Genomic DNA, 10,445 nt, shown 5'->3' on the forward strand with positions numbered 1-10,445 from the left:
AAATAAACATTAAAACAATTAAAGTACAAGTTTTAGTCATTTTTATCTTTCTCCCATAATTATTTTTTCTTTTTTGTGATGCATACTTTCTGTAAGTCCTCACTTCTCTTCCTATCCCTCCATCTTTCTTCTCTCTTTTCTTCCTTCAATATTTCATTCTTTATTGAATAATATTGCCCTTACACTTGTGTATATTTGTAATTTGGATTTTTGGATACGAGTTATGTGCAAATATTTTTCTTACAAATTAGAAGACGTATATTATTGCATGATTCAGTATGAATTAAATTGATTATTTTAATATTGTAAGGAATAGGCTGTCAATTTATAGTGAAGCTGTTGGCAAGTACTCTGAATTTCATAGATCACAGATGTCACAAATTGTGACTGCTAATGAATTGTAACTGAACGTTTCAGTTTTACAACTTTGCTTTTTACTTTCTTTTGGGGGAAAGATGCTTCATGGAAAACACGTCATGGTCCGTGTTGGTGGAGGCTGGGATACTCTTCAAGGATTTTTGCTTAAATATGATCCCTGTCGCATATTGCAGTTTGCTACACTAGAACAAAAAATTCTAGCATTTCAAAAAGGAGTTGCTAATGAAAGTATACCTGATTCATCTGCCAGAACACCTCAGCTTCCTGAAATGAATCCTTTGTCAGCAGTTAGCATGTTTCAGAAACAAAAATCAAAACCTGGCACACCAGTTGGTATTCCAAGGAGCAAAGAAAAGCAGACATGTCCACCGGCTGAGCTGCTGCCAGCATCTTCCCCAAAAGGAGGGAATCTGGGCTCCGTGTCAGTCCGTCCTAAATTGCCAAATACTCCAGCAGTGTCTTCTCATCTTAAGCTCAAATCTTCAAAAGGCATAGTAAAGAAACCACCAGTGCCTTCAAACAATGCATCGTCTTCACTTCCTTCTTTAAATCCAGTAGGTAAAAGTACTTCTTCACCAGCTTCATCCAGAACTGCACCTAAATGCATCTCATCACCCAGTACTCCTAAGGTCAAGCTTACTATGGCCCAGAAGCCCAGAGATGTGCCTGAGTCTGCACTTTTGCCAAATAAATCTGGAAAAACTGAACCAAAGCATTTGAAACATACTCATGTATCTTCCAGGGATAATGCAGTATCTCACTCGGCTGCACATTCAGATTCATCATCAAAGGGTCCAAAGCTCCCTAAAGCAAATATCCATGTAAGGCCTAAACCTTCCCCTTCATTCCATTCCCCTACAAAAGTTACAAAATCTAGTTCCAAAACTACAACCGCAGGTCTAGGAACACGGTGTCAGCCATCTGATGGAGCCCCACAAGCAAGAGCAATGCCAACACAGAAACTTAAGTCAGCCTTGAATTTAAAGCAGCCACTCTCGGTATCCTCAGTTGTGCCTGCAAAAGCTGCACAGGAATCGAAAGATAAGAATATGGTTTCAGTTGCCAAAAAGCAGCCTCAAAATAAAAGTACATCCCAGAAGATAGGACCCAGCTCCTCGAAGTCCCCTGGCCGTACCCCGCTGTCCATCGTGAGTCTTCCCCAGTCCTCAGTCAAGACACAGACTGTACCAAAGTCAGCACAGACTGCCACTAAGAGCCAGTATTTAGCTAAAGGGCTTCCAAAAAGTGCCAAAGCCCCAGCCTCAACCAGGAAACCACCCTCATCTGGCAAGGAAGCAGTTGGCGGCGATAAAAAACATACTGCAAAGAAAAAGGAAGATGATGACCATTATTTTGTTATGACTGGAAGTAAGAAACCTAGAAAGTAAACACAAATGTGTCATTTTAAGAAAACAGGAAAGTCAAAGAGTGAATGTATTAGCATCACATCTTAAAAATTTCTCCTGTTTGTCCAAATAGGTTCAGACATTAGGCACAGTAAGATGGGGGTTGGAGGTTGGGGATGGAGGTGGAAGGTGCATCAGAATTCACATTTCTGAATTCACCAGAAGGTACCCTTTTGAGGCAGACAGTTGTAAAATTGCTATAAGGTTCTTATTAATAATAGACATTTATATGATTTTCAATTCATAGCATCTTTGTTAATGTCTGCCCTTTAAGGGAAATGTAGAGTTAAATAACACTACTAGAGTTATAATTATAGTTGCTATATTTTTTAATGTGTATTAAATATGGAGGTTACATACTGGCTAATGGCAACAGTGGTGCTCTAAATATTAATTATTGCATCTTAAAATTAGCAACGGTTTGGCATTTTTCTTACAAAAGACACCTAATTTAATTGTTTGATCAGGATTGCCTGATTGAACAATACTAAGTACCAGTGGCTGCTGCTGTTGATTAGCTGGACGTTATTCTAGGGTTGGTAGAATCCTATTACTTAAAATTTTTCAAGCTTTCCAAATCAGGTTTTTGATTTTTGACTGGCTTATTTTAATATTGGTAATATTTTATTATATTTTTGGTAAAAAATTTGTAATATTTTTGGTAAAAAAACACAAAATATTGAAATATAAACTGAAATTTGGTAAAAAAACAAGACATTATAAAATGTACACCTCTTTTAGATGGGTGTTGTGCAATGTGAAAGGGGAAACTGATTTAGTAACTTTTAGCATATTAAAAATATTTTTATTATAGTTTCCTATGAGTGCAGATACGAATTTTTACTTTAACATAATGTTTTAACATCAGAATTATGTTTTAACAGCCTTAAAATTAAGGTGTTATTAAAGAATCTTATGGTGGTGCTATATAAAAATTCTCTCATGTGATTGTTATTTTTCTTTAGATAGCACAATGCCAATTTTAAGTAGATCCTTTCAATTACATTATTTTTTTTTTTAATAATGTCATGCTGCTTTCAGTTTTTCAATGGCAAGTGGACAGTACATGTGCGGCATTTTGGGCTCTGTAAGCAGATTCTCCAAGGAACATATCCACATCATGTAATGACCGCATAGGTTCCATTGATCTAAGATAAATGTAAATAATTTTTCAAGGGATTGTGACTATTTAAAAAAAGTATTAATGTACTTTCAGAAGTTTGGGGGGTGTGCTTATGAACTTTATAGTGTTATCAGTTATCATAGGTTATTGTTTTCAAAATTGTGGTTTGTATTTCCCTATTTTAAGCTAGAATGTGTTGTCTAAAGAAAAATAATGGTTTATACAAAGGTGCAATTATAAGATAAGCATCTTAAGTTGACTACTAACATTCTACAGATTATAAAGCAAGAAAACTTTGTATAAAATGAAGTGACCTTTTGTCTGAGGAATATAGTTAAAATCAGAGATATATGCCGGCTCATTTTTGGAATAATTGATGTTTCTCTTCTTACAAGAGACAGTCACCAAATATTTGGTTTCGTTCTGTTGCTCTGGGCCTTGAGAGGGAATATTTACGTCTTTGGAAAGTGAAATCAAGTTCAAGAAGTGCTGGAAGCTTTACATTTTTAGTGATCGGAAATATTTAATGTATCTGTCAACGAGGAAGAATTTTACCTTCAAGAAGGAGTTTATTTCCTCATAAGGTCAAAGAATTCTTCTCTATCAGTAACTTCTAGAACTTAAAAAAAATATGATATTACAACCAACCTATGAATCCAAGTAAATTTTACAGTATGTAAACGGTAACTTTTGTGTTGAGAGTAATCAGGAATAAAAGCATCCCACAGGCATCTGGCACAAATTCCAAGAATTTTGTTGTTGTTGTTGTTAAATTGGAAGTTAATTTACAAATGGCCCTGTTCGTCATCAGTAGGGAATTTTTCCAGTCATGTTCATCTTGAATGAATTTTTATTTATATATAGCTTACCCTTCCAACATAAAGATTTTTTAAAATAAGCAACAGCTGAAAGATACTTTCTTCAAATATATTTTGAAATGCTTTTAAAGAACTGGTGTTTCTAATCATTTTCACAGTTTTTAAAATACAATATCGAAGGTGGAAAGTTTTCATTTCTTCTTACTCATAATACAAGGTTTTAAAAGATTTTTCATATTTCATATTTAATAAAATGAGTATTAAGCTTAAATTGTTAAAGCACCTGGCAGAAGAAATAGCATGTATTTTCAAAAAAGGATGGAATGAGTTTTTATTTTTCTTTGCTATAATTTGTTAACATGACTGATACATCAAACTGATCTTCAAAGGAAAATGAAATGCTGATCATTTTTAGATTGTTTGGGCTTACAGCAGTTGTTTAAGATTTATGTCTTCAAAATACCTTGATAAATTAAGTGACCTCTAACTTTCCTTTCCATATTGAGTTTACAATTCTTAATGGATAAGGGAAATTTTTTGAGAAAAAATTGCTCTTCCTTCTGTAATCTATTTATCTCTACCTGATTTTAAAATCTATTAGTCTTAAAGCCCTCAATGATAAGTGGTTATTATACATTTGTACATCCAGGTTCACATATGACTCCATTTGAATCCAAATTTGTGCACATTTTCTTGTGCAGCAGTGTTTGTATCAGATTTTAACTTATATTTTCTCAAGTATTAAAATTTAAACGTAAACGAGTTCTCCATTTGCTTTTTTGTGTGTTGTGAATACATTCTGATCACTTGGTTCATGTGAGAAATCACATATATTAAGCACTCATAATTTGAGAATAGTTTTGATTTTATTGCTACTTAAACTGTCCTTTTTACACATATGAAATTCATTTCAGTACTCCCATGAGATTATAAGATTCTGCTGTTAAATAGCAGTATTTTTGTTCCCTAAGTTGCTGTATCTCCTAGAAGTTTGACTCAGTAAAGGCTAAACTCATATTTAATGATAACTGAGATAATAGAAATAATTTATTGTTTATTAAAGCACAGTTCTGTAGATTACACAAGTATTGTGTTAATGGAAGGCTACTGATAGGAGGAATTTCCAGTTCCTGGAATTCTGTTTTAATTACACACTCAGACACAGTGAGAATAGCCTTGAAATACTCATGTTTTTGTATATTCATGATCAGAGCAATTATAAAAAGTAGTTCAATATGTGTTCAATATGTATTTCTTGTGATGTTCCTAAAAAGAAAACAAAAAAATTCCACTTAGGCAAAATTCTTATATTTCCCTAACTATTTGTAAGGAAAACCTGTGTGTACAATTTTAAACTTAAAGTCATGAGGTTATGAAATTTGGGGGAATATTAGGAAAACATTAAAAAACAATTACCAGTAAATCTGAGATTGTAAACTGATATTTTATAGTTATTTTCCTATAAATACACTGTTTTATTCTGGCAAAAAAACACAATACTTGATCTTGAAGAAATAATACATGCATGGATTTAGCAATAAGGTTGTTAACTATAGCACATGCTAACATTGGTATAGCCATAAAATAGAATACCATACAGTCATTAAAAATGAGGTTGACATTGCTTTGTCTTAGAAGAAGTATATATGGTGATGAAGTGGTTTGCTTTTTGCAAGACTGCTGTGATAAAACAATATATAGTTTTTCTTAATTTGCAGCATTCAGCCAGGGACAGCACAGTTCTTACTGCATGGTGTGATACCTGGGTTAATATCATTAACCTCTTGTGGATAGTCTCTTCGTGTTTCATATAATAAATTTTGTTTAATATGACCAACTTTCTTAAATGACTTTTGGTAAATTATCATACTGGAATGAGTGAATATAATAAATAGAATGGATTAATGTTGGATATGTCTGTGGAGGACCTCTAGTGGTCAAATGTGATAGTGTTGCTACACTTGTATCCACTCAAACACCTATTGAGTTGTGGAGCTAGAACGAGGAATAAGGCAGTTATCACATTCAAGAGTCTTGGATTTACAAAGCACTTTGCAAGTCACAAAACAGGTAATTACATTAATAGCCAATCTTTTGAATAATCCTATGAGATTAGTATTATTATCTGCATGAGAATATTAGCACCATAAACACAGGAATTGCACGTTTGTTTACCACTATATTCCCAAAGCCTAAACCAGCACCTGGCATATAATAGGCATTCAGTACATATTTGTTAATAAATTAATTAATGAATCCTCTTTTTGTAGTGGAGGATGCTAAGGCTCAAGAAAATTGACAGTAAATATAAAAATACCTACTAGGATTGATTAACTGAATATTATTTGAAGGATAAATTTATTTTTGCCTATTTACACTTTTCCCCAAATTTGATTTGTTCTTTATGTTAATGTGATAAAGAAAGTAGGACTTAAATGGCATCTTTTTAAAGATCCACATCCTGCTTTTTTATTTCTTCTGAGAAAAGTCTTGGTTTAATGCTTTTTGAATTACTCTTCAAGTATTCTAAGCTTGAATAGGTTTAAAGATTAGTATGTTTTTAGTTTAATATTTATAAAGTTCTTAACTATGTTCAAAGCACTGGATGTAGGACAATGTGATGAAGTTGAGGTGCTTTGTAATGTTGCTGAATGAATGAATAAAAGAAAAATAAGTTAAATCTAGCACAAAATACTAAAATTAGCAATTAAAATCAGTTTCCTGACAGTGTAATGCAAGTAGATATTGGTAGAAGATACTACATTGTAGATGGCTTTAGCAACTTCATTAAGAAAACAAAAGAAAACCCAACATTTAAGAATAAGTGATTGTCCTCTGAATGAGCAGAGTTCATATGCTTCTTCCGAAAGGAATAAATAGATCTCTCTTACACCGCCCTGAAAATGTGATACAAAGTTGTGTATGTAGATCTCTTCAGTGATTCATTGCACTGTACTGGGTGCCCTGGAGTGCAATAAATAGCTGTGAAAGAACAGGCCAACCTGTGGTGTTTATTGAAAAGAGGAGTGGAATGTGACATTTTAAATTTTAATCCCAAGCACTGAGGTAAGATGAAGGCAAGTGCCTTATTTATTTATTTATTTTTATTTTTATTTCAGTGTAATTAACATACAATTTTATCTTCATTTCAAATGTACAATATAGTGATTCACCAATTCTACACATTACTTAGTGTTCATCATGATGAATGTGCTCTTAATCCCCTTCACATATTACACCCATCCCCCTACTCACCTCCCCTCTAGTAACCATCAGTTTGTTCTCCATAGTTAAGAGTATGCTTCTTGGTTTGTCTCTCTCTTTCTCCTTTGCTTGTTTCTCTTGTTCCTTAAATTCCACATATGAGGGAAATAATATGGTATTTGTCTTTCTCTGACTGGCTTATTTCACTTAGCATAATACCCTCTAGGTCCATCCATGTCATTGCAAATGGCAAGATTTCATTCTTTTTTATGGCTGAATAATACTCCATTGTATATATACACCACATCTTATTTATCCATTCATCTATCGATAGACACTTGGGCTACTTCATAATTTGTATATTGTAAATAATGCTGCAGTAAACATAGTGCACGTGTCCCTTTGAATGCATGTTTTCTTTCATATTCTTTGGGCAAATACCCACCAGTGTGATTATTGGATCATAGGGTAGTTCTATTTTTAACTTTTTGAGGAACCTCCATACTGTTTTCCACAGTGGCTTCACCAGTTTGCATTCCCACCAACAGGGGACCAGTGTTCCTATTTCTCCACATCCTTGGAAGGTAAGTGCCCTTAAACAGCAATTTGCAGTAGTTTCCGTTTGCCTCAAGCATCAGCAAGAACATTTTTGAAGTTCATGAAGTCTCAGGTCTCCTTCGAAGTTAAAAAAAAAAAGTCCACACTGTTGAAAATTATAGCCTTTGAAATCAGAGAAGCTCAGAGGGCAAGTTAAGAAGGGAGCATAGTTCCGTGTCTCCAGAGGATAGTTCAGCAGGAGATTGGAGCCACTATTCTTTTGACTACCCATTCCTTCCCTCACCCCCATCCTTCACATGGCTCACAGTTAACCTTCATGTCACAGTGTAAACATCACTCACCCAGAAACTCAGACCCTCCAAGCCTGGGTTGGATTCCTCCAGTGTACTTTCTTCCCAGCTTCTATCTTTCCTGTCAATACATTGCACCAACCACGAATTTCCCATTTATCTAAATCCCTGACCAAACCTAGGATGAGAACTCCATGTCTCACTTGTTCATAGTTGCATCTCCTGCATTCGGTGCCTGTATTTAATGCCTAAAAGTTTATGGAAGGAAAGAGGGAGGGAAGGAAATCCCCCTTAACTGAAGGCAATAAGCATCAGTATGTGTAAGGGAACCTCTAGCTTAATGTTGTTGACCTACCTACTGTGAAGTAGATTTTTTCCAGAGAATACATCAGATTAGGGTGTGAAGTCTGCAGACATGACCTGCTTATTTGTGGAGAGGAGAGGGGAAGAGGGCAGTAGTAAGAGAGGCCTTGAAGTTATGGATTTCTTACTTACATTAATAACAGAGCTGCAGTTTCACAGAAGAAAAGTGTTAGAAACTTCCCAACTTACTATCTAGGTTTTTCTTTAAAAATATGTATTTTCAGGGATATGAGAGAATACTCCAGAGTGTCACATAGATTAATAAAGATCTTGCTGCGAACTAATTCACTTCTCACATTGAACAGATGAGAAAACTCAGGTCAGAGAGTTTATTGGTAGAGCCTATTAGCTGCAGAATTAAAGCCAACCAGTGAGCAGCAGAGTGAAGTCAAAATGTTAGCTGGGTGTCCCTTGGGTCTATGAATTATCCCCTTCAATGGCCCCTTCAATGGGTCCTAAATGCATTGGATCCAACCCAGCAGATTCCTTGTATTACTTGTAATCGTATTGGTTCTAAAGCAATCTATACAACCACAATTCAGTAAAACACCAGTTCACTCATTTACTCCTCTGGCAGACAATTTTTCTGAGTGTCTACTCTGTGCCAGGTACTAACCTGTATGCTAGGGACACAGTGACAAGACCACTCACTGCTCTCCAGGAGATGACAATCTTTGTTCAAGTGTTTTTTTTGTTTTTTTTTTTTAAATATGATGTTCTTTCTGACCATAGCCCGCTCAATTTTTTTCCTTGTGATTTATTTTACCCATGGGATAAAATACCTTGATAAGAACAGCTTGTCTTCTCATATTGTTTCAGATCAGGAGCCTATAAAAGAAAATAGAAAATTGGTATTTGTATCTTTTTTTAATCTTTATTTTTGAGAGAGAGAGAGAGAGAGAGAGACAGAGTGCAAGTGGGGGAGGAACAGAGAGGGAGACACAGAATCCGAAGCAGGCTCCAGGCTCCGAGCTGTCAGCACAGAGCCCGACGTGGGGCTCGAACCCACAAGCTGTGAGATCATGACCTGACCCGAAGTCAGATGTTTAACTGACTGAGCCACCCAGGTGCCCCAGAGCACTGGTATTTGTATCTGAGCCTCAAGAACAAGGGACATTTACCGTCAACTGTTACTCAGATAATAGAGCAGTAAGAGTCAAGTCCTAAACACAGGGTTGGAAACAGAAAGGAACCTGAGCTTTTTCTGGGTAAGCCATTACTTAAAATCAAGAAACACACATCTCTCACACAAGGAAGTTTCTATTACTCTGTAGAGTATTTTCTGTGGTACTAGGAATTGATTCCTTCCTATTGCCTCCACTAAGCTCCACCTCAGTCTTAAGTGTGCCACAGAACAGAGAAGAGCTCTCAAAGTAGCTGCACATGAGAAGGCTGGCCTCCCACCAGCCACTTCAGTCATGTTCAAGGAGCACAGTTTTGAGGAGATTCTTCCTGTGATTGGACATCTCAGTGCCTTGCCCTAGCAGACAACAAAGGAAACTTGTTCTGTAAAATGCATTGCTGTGAATCACAGAATGACACATTCAGGGCCTTTGCAGCATCTTCCTGGCTGGCCTATAGCTCCAAGGGACCCATAGGCATCCTGGGAAGACCTGGTGTGTTGGCCACATATCCAGCATGGCTAGTCTGTGGTATGCTGGTGTGCACAGAAGTAACACAGCCCTTGACCCTCCCCTAGAGCCAAGACCATCCAACTATACCCTCTCTTACATCTTCAGTTTCTTTTACCAGTTTTTCTCCTAATCCTACAAATATGCTAAGGTCTCTGATTATGCTTTTATCCCCATTCTCTCATCCCCAGTGGCCACCATGTTTTGGTCAGAATGGGCTGGGCTTTGCTGCAGAAACAAACAAGCAAACAAACAAGCAAACAAAAAAACACTCTTCTTGGCTTTTAGCAACAAAAGTTACTTCTCACTCATGTTACATGTCCATCTGGGTCATCTGGAGCTCTGCTGCTCATGGTTGCTCGGGGACCCAGGCTGCTGGAAGCTTCATCTTGACAAAAACTTCAGCAATTACTACAGAGGGAGTGTGGGAATGGCCAGCCCCTCCTTTCTGAAACTCCTCCTTGGTCCTCCTGACATGGTTCTGAGTTTTCTCATGATTCCCTGATCCCTCACTCCCTAGTCCAGTTTTCTGACTCATGCTCCTTCGCTGCCCTTGCCATGTAGCCAGTCCCTAAGAAACATTCCTTGGCCCTCTTCTAACACATACTTCTCTCTTGGCAATTTCTTCGAAACTGTGCTTTCCAGTACCATCTCCATGCAAATGATTTCCAGAC

At 36.4% G+C, this 10,445-nt stretch overlaps 1 protein-coding gene across 1 annotated transcript; it reads left to right on the top strand.

The window, feature by feature from the left end:
- Positions 1 to 195: 195 nt before the first annotated feature.
- GAS2L3 (growth arrest specific 2 like 3) lies at positions 196 to 4,478 on the top strand. The gene has a single exon (XM_049626151.1). It carries the CDS (start codon positions 456 to 458, stop codon positions 1,764 to 1,766), a length of 1,311 nt encoding a protein of 436 aa, XP_049482108.1. The 5' UTR covers positions 196 to 455; the 3' UTR covers positions 1,767 to 4,478.
- The last annotated feature ends 5,967 nt before the right edge of the window (positions 4,479 to 10,445 follow it).

The sequence above is a fragment of the Panthera uncia genome, chromosome B4, assembly GCF_023721935.1.
Source record: "Panthera uncia isolate 11264 chromosome B4, Puncia_PCG_1.0, whole genome shotgun sequence".
Lineage (NCBI taxonomy): Eukaryota > Metazoa > Chordata > Mammalia > Carnivora > Felidae > Panthera > Panthera uncia.

Excerpts from the sequence above, each read along its gene's own strand:
- GAS2L3 (XM_049626151.1), top strand. The coding sequence starts at position 456 with ATGCTTCATGGAAAACACGTCATGGTCCGTGTTGGTGGAGGCTGGGAT.